The sequence below is a fragment of the Chiloscyllium plagiosum genome, chromosome 38 (genome assembly GCF_004010195.1).
Source record: "Chiloscyllium plagiosum isolate BGI_BamShark_2017 chromosome 38, ASM401019v2, whole genome shotgun sequence".
NCBI lineage: Eukaryota > Metazoa > Chordata > Chondrichthyes > Orectolobiformes > Hemiscylliidae > Chiloscyllium > Chiloscyllium plagiosum.
This window is the reverse complement of record NC_057747.1, coordinates 6,400,420-6,414,719: the sequence shown is the minus strand read 5'-3', so window position 1 is coordinate 6,414,719 and position 14,300 is coordinate 6,400,420. Positions and strand designations below refer to the sequence as shown.

Sequence of the window (14,300 nt, the reverse complement as noted above, 5' to 3'; positions counted from 1 at the left end):
ACTGCTCTGCCCTCATCAATCCTCTTTGTTACTTCTTCAAAAAACGTAATCAAGTTTGTGAGACATGATTTCCCATGCACAAAGCCATGTTGACTATCCCTAATCAGTCCTTGCCTTTCCAAATACATGTACATCCTGTCCCTCAGGATTCCCTCCAACAACTTGCCCACCACTGAGGTCAGGCTCACTGGTCTATAGTTCCCTGGCTTGTCTTTACCACCCTTCTTAAACAGTGGCACCATGTTTGCCAACCTCCAGTCTTCTGGCACCTCACCTGTGACTATCGATGATACAAATATCTCAGCAAGAGGCCCTGCAATCACTTCTGTAGCTTCCCACAGAGTTCTCGGGTACACCTGATCAGGTCCTGGGGACTTACCCACCTTTAACTGTTTCAAGACATTCAGCACTTTCTCCTCTGCAGTCTGGACATTTTGCAAGATGTCACCATCTATTTCCCTACAGTCTGTCTTCCATATCCTTTTCCACAGTAAGTACTGATGCAAAATATTCATTTGGTATCTCCCCCATTTTCTGTGGCTCCGCACAAAGGCCACCTTGCTGATCATTTGAGGGTTTAAAAATGTGTTGGTGGAAGAAGGGCTTATGCCCGAAACGTCGATTCTCCTTCTCCTTGGATGCTGCCTGACCTGCTGCACCTTTCCAGCAACACATTTTTAAGCTCTGATCTCCAGCATCTGCAGTCCTCACTTTCTCCTCCTGATCATTTGAGGGGCCCTATTCTCTCCCTAGTTACCCTTTTGTCCTTTAATATATTTGTAAAAACCCTTTGGATTCTCCTTGATTCTATTTGCCAAAGCTATCTCATGTCCCTGTTTTGCCCTCCTGATTTCCCTCTTTAGTATACTCCTACTTCCTTTTATACTCTTCTAAGGTTTCACTCGATCTATGCTGTCTTTACCTGACAAATGCTTCTTTTTCTTAACCAATTTCTTTAGTCATCCAGCATTCCCTATACCTACCAGCCTTCCCTTTCACCCTGACAGGAATACACTTTCTCTGAATTCTTGTAATCTCATTTCTGAAGGCTTCCCATTTTCCAGCTGTCCCTTTACCTGCGAACATCTGCCCCCAATCAGCTTTCGAAAGTTCTTGCTTAATACCGTCAAAATTGGCCTTTCTCCAATTTAGAACTTCAACTTTTAGATCTGGTCTATCCTTTTCCATCACTATGTTAAAACAAATAGAATTATGGTCGCTGGCTCCAAAGTGCTCCCCCACTGACACCTCAGTCACCTGCCCTGCCGTATTTCCCAAGAGTAGGTCACGTTTTGCACCTTCTGTAGTGGGTACATCCACATACTGAATCAGAAAATTGTCTTGTATGCACTTAAGAAATTCCTCTCCATCTAAACCTTTAACACTATGGCAGTCCCTGATGAAGGACTTTTGCCCGAAACGTCGATTTCGAAGCTCCTTGGATGCTGCCTGAACTGCTGTTCCAGCACCACTAATCCAGAATCTGGTTTCCAGCATCTGCAGTCATTGTTTTTACCTACTATGGCAGTCCCAGTCAATGTTTGGAAAGTTAAAATCCCCTACCATAACTACCCTATTATTCTCCTCCCTTTCTATCCTTCCTGTAGCATTTGTATCCTGGAACATTAAGTTGCCAGTCCTGCCCATCCTTGAGCCATGTTTCTGTAATTGCTATGATATCCCAGTCCCATGTTCCTAACCATGCCCTGAGTTCATCTGCCTTCCCTGTTAGGCTCCTTGCATTGAAAATATTTCAGTGACATCTACCAGTGAATGATCAATTCAGTGTTGTAGCTATTCTGGAATAGCTTGATCAGGGGCATGGCAAGTTCTGCAGTGTAAGTCTGTAGATTCCCTCCACTTCACTACCCTGGTCCCTGTGGCCCATCATCTCCATTCTTGCCTGTGGGATTTCAATTTTTGAGCCTCAAAACTGGATCATTAGGAAAAGTTTTTGGGAAACCTTAAAGTTGTTAGCTGTAATAGCATCAGATTGCCATGAGATGGCAGACAAGTGTGCATTACAAATAATTCTAATCGTTTGAGCAAATAAAATAACATCTGCAAACTTTATTGGTGAAGGGCACTCTCAGACACTGTTGTGCAGTTGTGTGGTACAAGAGAAATGTCCAGTAATTTTCCTGACAATTTGCAATCCTATCAGTTGTCAGCAGTGGCCAAATGGAATGCAGGTGTTGGTTCTCTGGGAGGGATGGACTATCAGCTTTATTGTAGAGGCCTTTCTAACTTGTTGCAAACAACACTTTTGGTTTTGCAACCAGCATTAAAATGTAAGAAATGGCGAGTAGACCGAATCCCAACGTAGCCACGCTCTATAGCCACTGTGTTGTTGTTAATACCCTAGCAACTGGAAGATGTGTCCTGGCAATTGGGCTAGGATGGTGAGACTTAGGATACCGGTAATTCTTCTATAAAATGATGGTTGCATTCTTATGCATTATAGAAAAATCACTCTTTAGAATAAACGCTTAGTTGCATTTCAGCCAACACGTTTTAAAAGTTAGCATTCTAGAAACCGTGTCCCCAGTTTCTCAATTGTGTTAGTGAATTCACGTTAATGAAATGCATTATAACGGATGGCCTATAGGCAAGAGTGTAGCCCTTGACAGTTGGAGTAGTCTTCCTGGATTAGAAATGATTGAGACTTTATTCCCTCCTGTACCTTGCTGACTTAAATCTAAATTAATTCCTTGCTCCAGTCCACTTGCCTTTTGTCTGCTGAGTGAATTCGGTTCCAACTTTATGCTTTTACTGCATTTGCAGATTGTATATAAAAGGCCAAGGAGAAAATTGCAGGAACAACTGATTTGTGACATAGTGTAACCAGAGGTGGTGAACTGGGGCAGCTCAATGTAGATTGAGCATAAATAACATTTTTAAAGAATTAATATCTTTTAGACGTTCATTACGTTGGTTGGTTGTTTTTTATATAATTGACTGAAAGAAGTGCACATGATATGAACAATTTTGTTTTTATTTGAATTGTGGGTTCAGTTCATTCAGATAATGAGACAGCTAGTTTGCAATTCCTGTACCAGCTGAAGTTACCGTGAAGTACTCTGCTTCACAACCACTCCCCTCACTTGAGGTACGATGACCCTCTGGTTAATCAGTCATCCCACACTCACGTTTTGCTTCCGTCACTTCATGAAGACCAAGACTGTTGAGGCCAATTGCATCAATTAACCTTATATCAGCTAACCACATGCAACAGGGATAAAACCTGGCACAATCCTGTCATGTATATGTCAACTAATTTTGTTTCAGTAGAACTCTGTTTTGGTTTAGGCGTATCAGGACGTTTAGGCCCCTCTAATTTTCCTGACAGATTGCTGTCTGACTTTTGTGTTAATCTTCAAAGTGAGCAGCAGTAGGAGGACTGTCTGCCTGAATAACTTCACCAAATTGTTATTTGATCATAAATAACATGTATACATTGATAATAAAAATTCATTATTACTGTTGTAGGATATAAATGCTCATGCCTGTGTGACTGGTAAACCCATCAGCCAAGGTGGCATCCACGGCCGTATTTCTGCTACAGGACGTGGTGTCTTCCATGGGATAGAGAACTTCATCAATGAAGCGTCCTACATGAGTGTTTTGGGAATGACTCCAGGCTTCGGAGATAAAACTTTTGTTATTCAGGTTTGTGGTGAATACTGAGCAATGAACTTGCTTTACATTTTCTTCTGTCCTGCTCTGTTCAATGTCGTTAATGTCCTGCATGCTGGATTTGCTGCTTAATGTCATTTTTATAAGAGGATATAAAAGAGAAGCTGACATAATAATTCATTATATATATTTTGAAGGAGCTCAAATTCATTGTTCTACCCAGGTGCTAAGACCAATTGTTCCCAAATCTGCATCTTTTTTTTTATCCAGATTGAACTTTCACAAGCCAGTGGATAAATGATGTGACCCAGAAGTAGAACACAATCTTTTGCATTCTGAATTGGCTTACTATATTACAATATAATTACATAATTCTCATCTTTAATGATCAATTGAATAATGTAGTCAAGACTTGAAATGCTGAATTATTTGGGAAGGTTATCTTTTGAACCTAAAGATGATTTTGTGGTAGTGAATTCTAGCTCCTTCAAGTTGGGCAGTAAGACATTAACACAGTAAGGCTTCCAGGTCATGTGACAAATTTAAAACATTTTACTTGGGTAAAAAGTTCACTTTAGCAAAAATGTTATCACAGATTTCTGTAGTATGCATTTTGCCTTAAGTATACTTGATATTCATTGGAAATTGCTGCTGAGACATGGACAAAATGCATATTTATTAAAACGAGATACCAGAGGAACTATTGATGTCCTTAGGGTGTTCCCTAGCAACAGTGGTAGGAAACTGCAAAGGAGAAGAATTTTGAGGATTAAATATTTCCTGAAGCCTGAAAATGAGTGCAATAACGTTTTTAGAAAGTGGTCATTGCTGGCAATAAATGCTGGCCTTTGTTTTTTTTTGTATCCCCCAGGGATTTGGTAATGTAGGCATGCACTCCATGAGGTACCTGCATCGTTATGGAGCCAAGTGTGTTGGTGTTGGTGAATTGGATGGTTCAATTTGGAATGATGATGGCATTGATCCCAAGGAGCTAGAGGATTACAAACTGGTATGTGAATATTAAACCTCACTCGTGTACTGTATTGAACTTTTGCTCCATCCTGGCCATGTCTAGTAATTTCCAAAGGTTTTTTTTCCACTCTTACTGCCACTGACAGTTGTCAGGTGCCTATTTATAATTTTTTTTTACCATAGCTTGGGGACAGTTGGCATAGTTTTGCTGCTTCTCTGGCTTTTCTCAAGCTTCCCTCAGTCGGTCTTTGTATTATCACCTATCAAATTTTTTTTGTCTTGTATTAAAAAAAGTTACTGGTTCTCTTATACTCCAAACTGGACGTGGTTTGATACACAAGAGGTTTTTGAATCTGCAGTGAACGGAGAATAAAACTGCTTCATTTTGCTTAAAACAGTTGCCATTTTGAATATAGCACATGAGATAAATGAGAACTTCTGGAGGTCTGTAGTTGTGTAATCTAACAGACATGACACTGCTACAACAAATAGCAAACAAACTGATTGATTCAGAACCGTAGGTTTTTTCAGCCTCTTATTCTACGACATAACTGATCCTCTAATCTGGGGCTGAGATGGCTATGAGCTGCTGAAGATTTTGTTTACAGTTGAAAATATCTTCAGTTCCCTTTTGAGTGTTTTTTAGAAACTTTATGATTTTTAACCTGCATCCAAAATTGCCTAGCAAACTCCCATGCAAGCTGCAGTGTTTTAATAATTTTGAGTTCTTATGAAATTGTTAATTTCTGAATACAGGCACATGGAACAATTGTTGGATTCCCTAAAGCAAAGCCATACGATGGCAACATCCTGGAGGCAGAGTGTGACATTCTAATCCCTGCAGCTGGTGAGAAACAGCTGACCAAGAGCAATGCAAGAAAAGTCAAAGCAAAGGTAAGCAGCAATTCCATGTCCCTATCTTCATATGAGTGAAGACAAAATAGCCCTTTAGCCACTCCAATTAAAGGACCCTGTCTCTCTCATCCACGACTTAGAGTGCACCATCTGTAATTGGGTTCCTGCAATGCACTGAGAAAATGGAACTATAGTCACCTCTTCCAGTAATAGAAATTTTGAGCTCCTCCTACAAACAGTTTTGTGCTTAGTTTTAATAATGCGCTCTCTCTAATGAGATTTAAAAGTCTGCTGCATTCAAAATCAACTTTATACAAATATCAGAACTGTTTGTGTATTCTAAGCATTAAGGAAGGACCTAAGCAATACAATTCAAACAAGATTACACTGAGTGGTTTGTTTTCATAACTGGCACAGTTTAAGATAACAATATTTCAAATCCATGAATCCCCAGCAACTGTGTTTGAGATTAAATTGTTTGGACAGATTAAAAGGTTTGGAAGTTCAAAGATGACATTAAATCAGTTTGCTGTTGCCTCCTGAAGAGAGAGAAACAGGAATAACCATGAGTACAAATCACCGATTTGAGGTTACCATGAAGGAGTCTCGTTCTCAACCTCTGGTGGCCCTCAGGTTAAATCACTACCATTTGCTTCTCTCTAATGAGAGTGGCCCCTATGGTCTGGTAAAACTATGGCGACACAACAATTATAATTTTAAATATTCTGCAAAGTTAATAGGTAATAGATTGGAATAATTTAGGATGGGGGAAAATAGGAAATAGAGACTCTGAACGAATACTTTATATTTAGCTTCACTGAAGAAGACCCTAAGAGTTGAAGTAAGACTTGTAGTCGTAATGGGCAGTCATTAAAGAACTGCGTACAGTCATACCTTTTGATATATTTCCCAGTCCAACTCTGCCAACAGATGCCTCATGCTTTCATTTCTCTTATTCAGATTTAACACCCTTCAGAATTTTACATTGCTTGAAAGTGAGGTACAGATCATTCTGCCATAACGTGTTTGTCAACGTGAATTTGATGTAATGCGATTGAATTGGGGATGCTGTTTCGAAAGCGCAAACTTTTTAAAATGTGTTGGCTGTAAGGCGGTTACATTGCCAACACTTTAAGTGCTGATTCTAAAGTGTGATTTTCTTAATAGATGCACAAGAATGCAACCATCGCATTATCGACAAACCGACTGTGTAGTTCAATCATGTCCTATTGAATTGTTGCAATGCAAAGGAGAGGCTATTTAGACTCAGTCACAGACTGTCACATTACAGAAGCAGACCCCTCAGTCCCATCCTTCCATGTTGAACAGATATCTTAAATATAATCCCATTTGCCAGCATTTCCTCTAACCACTTCTTATTCATATATCCATCCAGATGCCTTTTAAATGTTGTAATTATACCAGCCTCCTCCACTTCCTCTGGCAGCTCATTCTATGCACGCACCTCCCTTTGCATGCAAAAATTGAAACTGAAGGTACCTTTTAAATTTTTCCCGCCTCACCTTAAACCTATGCCCTCCAGTCTTGGACACCCCAACCCAGAGGAGAGACCTTGTCTATTTCCCCTATCTGCCCCTCATAATTTTATAAAGTTCTATAAGGTCACTCCTCAGCCTTCAAAACACCAGGGAAAATAGCCCCAACCTATTCACCCTCTCCCTATACCTCAAGCCCTGCAACACTGGCAACATCCTTGTAAATCTTTTCTGAAACCTCTCCAGTTTCACAATATCCTTCCTATAGCAGGGAGACCTGAAATGCGCACAGTATTCCAAAAGTGGCCTAACCAATGTCCTGTACAGCCGCAACATGACCTACCAACTCCTGTGCTCAATGCAGTGACCAATAAAGGTAGGAATACCAAATGCCTCCTTCACTATCTTATCTAACTGCCATTCCACTTTCAAAGAATTATGAACCTGCACTCCAATGTCCCTTTGTTCAGCAGCACTCCCCAGGACCTTACCATGAAATATAGAAGTCCTGTTCTGATTTGCCTTTCCAAAATGCAGCACCTCATGTTTATCTAAATTTAAACTCCATCTGTTACTTAGCTCATTGGCCCATCTGATTAAGATCCTGTTGTACCCTGAGGTAACCTTTGCTGTCCACTACACATCCAAATTTGTTATCCACAAACTTACTAACCATATCTTCTGTTCACGTCCAAATCATTTATATGCATACCTGCCTGCACCAAATAATTATCGTTACCTAGTACCAATCTCCTGCTTTTTCCTGTTCTCTTGCACTGGATTTCTATATAAATAACCATCCAATGCCCTCAAGTGTCTCAGTTGAACCTGCTTTATTCTTAGCAGTTCTTTTACAACACTGTTATTAATTAGCCCTTTTTCATTATATTATGCTAGATCTAAGGTAGCCTGTTCCTAATGGACTGAACATATTGCACTAGAGAACCATTCCCAAGGCATTCCAGAGACCTGTCCTCCATAGCTTTGGTGCTCCTGTGGCTTACTCAGTCTATTGGAGTCTCCCATGATTAGTGTGTGGCACATGCCACAAGATACTCTCATCTCCTGATTTATTACCATACCCTGCACTACCACTACTATTTGGTGGCTTATAAATAACTGCAGCCAGTGTCTGCTGCCCCTTACTGTTTCTGAGAACCACGCTAACAGATTCTGCACATTGTTCTTCTCATCTGAAAATCTCTTCCCTAACTCATGCACTTATCTCAGCTCATTATCAGTGTAACTCCACCATCTTTCCTTTTTTTTTGTCGAATATCCTTGAATATTCCTGTCCTAGTCACCATGCAGTTATGTTTCTGTAATGGCAATTACGTCACTACGACTTACCACTATTTTTGCATTTTGTGTCTGCTGAGAGAATTCGGGTAGAATGTTCTTAATTTTGTCTTTTTAACGTAATTCCACATTTTGAGGCCTTTAAGATGCTTTGGCTTTATTTCTCTATCTTCTCGTCTCCCTTGGAGCTTTTCTATTTCCTGTTACCAGCTAACTGCCTTCCAATTTGGGCTCTGCCTCAAGTTCCCATCCCCTTATGAACTAGTTTAAACTAACCTCCACAATCTCCCTATGAGGACATTAGTCCCGTGGAGTTCCGGTCAAATTTCTTTTCCAATAGTAGTGTTATGTAGTCTTTCAACCGAAAGTTTTTCAAATATTATTTCCTCTGTTCATGTTTAGAATGGAGGTGACAATGCTGGGTGTTGGGTGGGGCTGGGTACCATAAGTGTGTGATTTCCATTGTAAAAGTGAACAAGAAACTTTGAAATGGGAAAATGTAAACAGCCAAGATTTTGAATATGATATTGCAAAGCTTGTAAAGTATATATTGTGCATGGTAGCATAGTCTTAACACGTACAATAAATAAATGAGTTACACATGCTAACACCCTACTGCATTGCTCGTTGTTAAATAGTAACAGTTGCAGTCATATGGGACATTCTACAAGTTGTAGAATGGGAGCTCCTATATATAGTGCTCCAAGGAGGCACAAAATTGAAACAAATGTACCCTCTGGTGCACTGCTGACCAGAGGGTACATTTACACTGCAATATGTTTACAAAGCCAATTGCTACCAAACATTCTGCATTTCATAATGGGAGTGTCCACAGATGTAACTGTGCAGGTGATCAATAGATTAGTTTTGCAAATAAACCCCAAAGTGAGCCTGAATATTGTAATCTCATACTTATCATTTCCTAAGCATGAAATCCTGCTCTGTACAGAATAGATGTAATACTTCAAGTAATCTGAAAAATAATTCTCTATTCACTATCCTGGGTATACTACCAGAACTTTCCTAGATGTGCTTAGGACCATTGGGAAGCTAAGACTCCACCTAGTCTTGTGATATAGATCTGGAAATGTCTAAAGTAGTGTGAAAAAGGCAACTTGTCACTATTTTTGAGCATACATTGCTGTTATGTCACTTGTAAAGTGGCTTGCTAGGCGATTTCAGATTAATCAAGAGTCACCCACATTGCTGTTGGTCTGGAGTTATATGCAGACCAGATCAGTTAAGGATGGAAAATTTTCTTCCTTAAAGGATTTTTTCAATTCCAGAATTATTTATTAAATTGGATTTAAATTTCAATAGTTGGAATTTAAACCTGTGTCCCAGACCATTTTAGTCTGGGGCTCTGAATTACTTTCATTACTACTATGCCCCCAGATCACAACTCTGTGAAGCAGAAAGACTTCAGCTTAATTTGCCAATTGATTATTTTGTGCCCTCTGATTCCCAGCCAATCTGATAAATATGTCAGAGTTATGAAAAACAAGGGCTCCAAAAAAATTTGGGCTCCAAAAATGGCGTTGGGCTATAATCATGCCGAAATGTAAACTTGCAGGTTTGTATTAGCAGTAAATATCCAGATAATCCAGTTAGTTTCAGGACAAAGACGAGCTAGTCTAAACAGGTGAACCTTCTGGTTTTCTTCAATCCTGCTTTTAACGGTTTGATTCATAGGCGAAGACAACTACAGTCAGGACATCAAAGCAGCCATTTGATTGCTTAGTTCATAAGATATCAGAGCAGAATTATGCCATTTGGCCCATTTGAGTCTGCTCTGCTGTTCGATTGTGGCTGATATGCTCCTCACCCCCATTTTCCTGCCTTTTCCCTATAACCCTTCAACTCATTACCAATTAAAAATCTGTCGAACTCCTCAAGTTTACTCACTGTCCCAGCATCCACTGCACTTTGGGTAGCAAATGCCAGATTCACAACCCTTTGGGAGAAGTAGTTTCTCCTCAAATGTTTTACCATTCACTTCCAAGCCAGACATTTGGGTGTAAGTGTCTCATTATTATATTGAAGTATTAAGTAGAAAATGTTGTATTGATAGTAGTGTCTTCAGTTGAATGAAACATTAAACTGAGACCTCAATCTAGGATCTCTCAATACTGTTCAAAGAATTGTAAACTGACCTTTTACACTAGCCAGCATTCCTCCCTTGATTATGAAACAAAATGGAGGTCGTTCTGGTCAGTCATTGCGGTTTCTGAAATGTGTGCAAACTGGCTGTGATTTTTTTGAACTTCTCAAACCAAAAAGATTAAATTTAAAGTGTCACTATTTTCCCACTGCCCAAGCATTTGAGGCTGTAAATGAATATGTTTCTGGCCATCAGCCTCTGAACAGATTTCATTCGAAATTAGGCTTTGACATCAAGTCTCAGTTACACTTAGTCCCAGTGAAGTGCTGAGTGAATGTCGCACTATTGGAGGAGCTGTCTGTCAGTTGAGATATTATAGTAATGCTCCATCCATTTCCCCTTTCGTCATGTTTTACTTTATGCCTTTCTGCTCCACACCACACTCCTCAAAATAAATCTCAATTGCTTAATATACTTGATGCAGCCTTCATTTCAATTTGAACGTGAACAGTGGTGAATCGAGATGGAATAGTGGCCATCATTCTAAGTGTGCAGATCAGTATTTTTCCCAGCATTCTCAGCAGTAGAGATTACAGGTGAGAAAAAGAGTCTGTCTTAACACATTATCACATCCTTTAGATATATGACCACTCTCACACTGAGGTGTAGAAAATGGGAGATGCACAAGGGGCTAGAATTGGAAAAGCACAGAAATCTCCTTGGGTTCTAATTAATGAGGAATTTAGAGGTGGCAAGAACCAAGCCATGTTGGGATTTGAAGAAAGTACTCCTGTGTATACTATACCATGACATTAATGCCAACCTCTCTTGCATTTCATAGATTATTGCTGAAGGTGCTAATGGGCCAACCACTCCAGAAGCTGACACAATATTCATGGAAAGGAACATCATGGTTATTCCAGTGAGTTATTGTTTCCTATTTCATGTTCAAATATATATTGCCCTTCTATCTGAATGGCTGTTGCTTTTTATAATGGCCTCATCATAGTGATTAGATTAGATTAGATTACTTAGTGTGGAAACTGATATTCCAGATGCAGTGAGATATAAGAATCAAGAACTGTTTACTGATTAAGATCACTTTCACCCACGTTGCGTTTAAGTCCTGACTGGAGATCTTTCCTGAATGGTCTCCTGCATTTTTGAGGTTGGGATATCTGGTCGGCACGAGCAGATTGGTCCGAAGGGTCTGTTTCCATGCTGTACATCTCTGACTCTATGATCACTCTTCTTCAAGAAAATCAGCTACGTGATTCATCATAGTCATGATACAAACCTCCTTAAATACTTGTGTGGTTTTACAGGTATGCATTGTTCAATCCCTTGAGCCTGCTCTACCATTCAATTGGATGATTGTTTTTACCGAGTTCTGATGCAGATCAATGACTGCAGATGCTGGAAACCAGATTCTGGAGTAGAGTAGTGCTGGAAAAGCACAACAATTCAGGCAGCATCCGAGGAGCAGTAAAATTGACGTTTCGGGCAAAAGCCCTTCATCAGAAATACAGGCAGAGTTCCTGAAGGGTGGAGAGATAAATGAGAGGAGGGTGGGGCTGGGGCCACTTTTCAATGCTCTGTGCACTTGAGTCCTTCAATCTCCTCAAGCCTCTACTACTCCAAGTTGATCTTAGCCTCAACTCCTTTGGTCAACCTGTACACCTTAGCCCCTGAGACATTTACTGAACACAAATCTATCAGCCCCAGGACTGACACATACACCTGGATCCCTGAAGAGGATGTTACAGAGGTGTGTATGATCACATTTAAACGATATTTGGACTGGTACTTGGATTGGAAAGGTTTGGAAGGATGTGGGCAAAACATGGGCAAAAAGGACTAGATCAGTTTAGGAAACCTAGTTGGCATGGATGCGTTGGGCCAAAGGGTCTCTTCCGTGCTGCATGACTCTAAATCAAAATCTTCTGCGGGGAGGGTGGTCTAGATTGGCACTGCCCCCATGTAAAAAGCCACTTTCTGATTCCATAGAAACATTTTGTTCAATCAAGCCTGCTCCGCCATTCACAGCTAATCAGCCAACTCAGTGCCCTGTTCCTGCTTTCCGCCCCAAATCCTGTATGGGCTGTGCATCCAACCTCCCCATCCCACAGTCAAACATACCCGTCCAGAGAGGTCTTGTCTCTGTTTGGTAAACCCTCCATATTAAGATGCCCTCAAACTCTCCAGCCTCCCACCTGACCCAATGATCCTGCTGTCAGCTGCCTAATTCTGGTCTCCTTCCTATCGGAAAGATGTTGTGATACTTGAAAGGGTTCAGAAAAGATTTACAAGGATGTTGCCAGGGTTGGAGGATCTGAGCTACAGGGAGAGGCTGAACAGGCTGGAGCTGTTTTCCCTGGAGCGTCGGAGGCTGAAGGGTGACCTTGGAGGTTTGCAAAATTGAGGGGCATGGATAGGATAAATAGGCAAAGTCTTTTCCCTGGGGTCAGGGAGTCTAGAACTGGAGGGCATAGGTTTAGGGTGAGAGGGGAAAGATGTAAAAGAGACCTAAGGGGCAACCTTTTCACGTAGAGGGTGGTACGTGTATGGAATGAGCTGCCAGAGGATGTGGTGGAGGCTGGTACAATTGCAACATTTAAGAGGCATTTGGATGGATATATGAATAGGAAGGGTTTGCAGGGATATGGGCTGGGTGCTGGCAGGTGGGACTAGATTGGGTTGGGATATCTGGTCGGCATGGAAGGGTTGAACCGAAGGGTCTGTTTCCATGCTGTACACCTCTATGACTCTTTGTGGACGAGATGCGTTGGAGGGCATCTTTAACCACGTGAGAAGGGAAATTGCGGTCTCTAAAGGCTGGAACTGGTCCTCCTACTCCAATCCCGACCTCACCATCAAGCCAGCAGAGAAAGGAGGTGCAGTGGTAGTCTGGCGCACTGACCTCTACACCACTGAAGCCAGACGCCAACTCGAGGACGCCTCCTCCTACCGCCCCCTCGACCATTACCCCACCTCCCATCACTAAACCATCATCTCCCAGACCATATGGAACCTCAGGAGATCTCCCACCCACAGCTTCCAACTTCATAGTCCGGTAACCCCACACTGCCTGGTTCTACCTCCTTCCCAAGATCCACAAGCCTGACCACCCTGGCCGACCCATTGTCTCAGCAAGCTCCTGCCCCACTGAACTCATCTCTACCTACCTCGACACTGTCCTATTCCCCCCTAGTCCAGGAACTCCCCACATACGTTCGAGACAACACCCATGCCCTCCACAAGACACTATTTCCCCGGCCCCCAATGCCTCATCTTCACCATGGATATCCAATCTGTGTACACCTCCATCCGCCATGACCAAGGCCTCCAAGCTCTCCGTTTTTTCCTCTCCTGACGTCCCCAACAGTACCCTTCCACCGACACACACATTCGTTTGGCTGAACTGGTCCTCACCCTTAACAATTTCTCCTTTGAATCCTCCCACTTCCTCCAGACCAAAGAGGTAGCCATGGGCAACCATATGGGCCCCAGCTATGCCTTTCTCTTTGTTGGCTACGTAGAACAGTCCATCTTCCGTAATTACTCCACACCTCTTCCTCCGCTACACTGGTGACTGCATTGGCGCCACCTCGTGCTCCCGCGAGGAGGTTGAGCAATTCATCAACTTCACCAGCACATTCCACCCTGACCTTAAATTTACCTGGACCATCTCTGACACCTCCCTCCCCTTCCTGGACCTGTCCATCTCCATCAGTGACGACCGACTTGACACTGACATTTTCTACAAACCCACCGACTCCCACAGCTACCTGGATTACACCTCTTCCCACCCTACCTCCTGCAAAAATGCCATCCCGTATTCCCAATTCCCCTGCCTCCGCCGTATCTGCTCCCAGGAGCGGTTCCACCATAGAACACACCAGATGGCCTCCTTCTTTACAGACCGCAATTTCCCTTCCCAC

General features: G+C 41.8%; 1 protein-coding gene across 2 annotated transcripts in view; it reads left to right on the top strand.

The window, feature by feature from the left end:
- The window catches only part of LOC122541765 (glutamate dehydrogenase, mitochondrial), an 80,865-nt gene that overhangs the window by 45,694 nt on the left and 20,871 nt on the right, over positions 1 to 14,300 (top strand). For both annotated transcript variants that reach the window (XM_043678719.1, XM_043678718.1), the window contains exons 6-9: positions 3,490 to 3,669; positions 4,508 to 4,645; positions 5,365 to 5,502; positions 11,201 to 11,281. In XM_043678719.1, the coding sequence (XP_043534654.1) occupies positions 3,490 to 3,669; positions 4,508 to 4,645; positions 5,365 to 5,502; positions 11,201 to 11,281 (537 nt within the window). The remainder of the gene's footprint in view (positions 1 to 3,489; positions 3,670 to 4,507; positions 4,646 to 5,364; positions 5,503 to 11,200; positions 11,282 to 14,300) is intronic.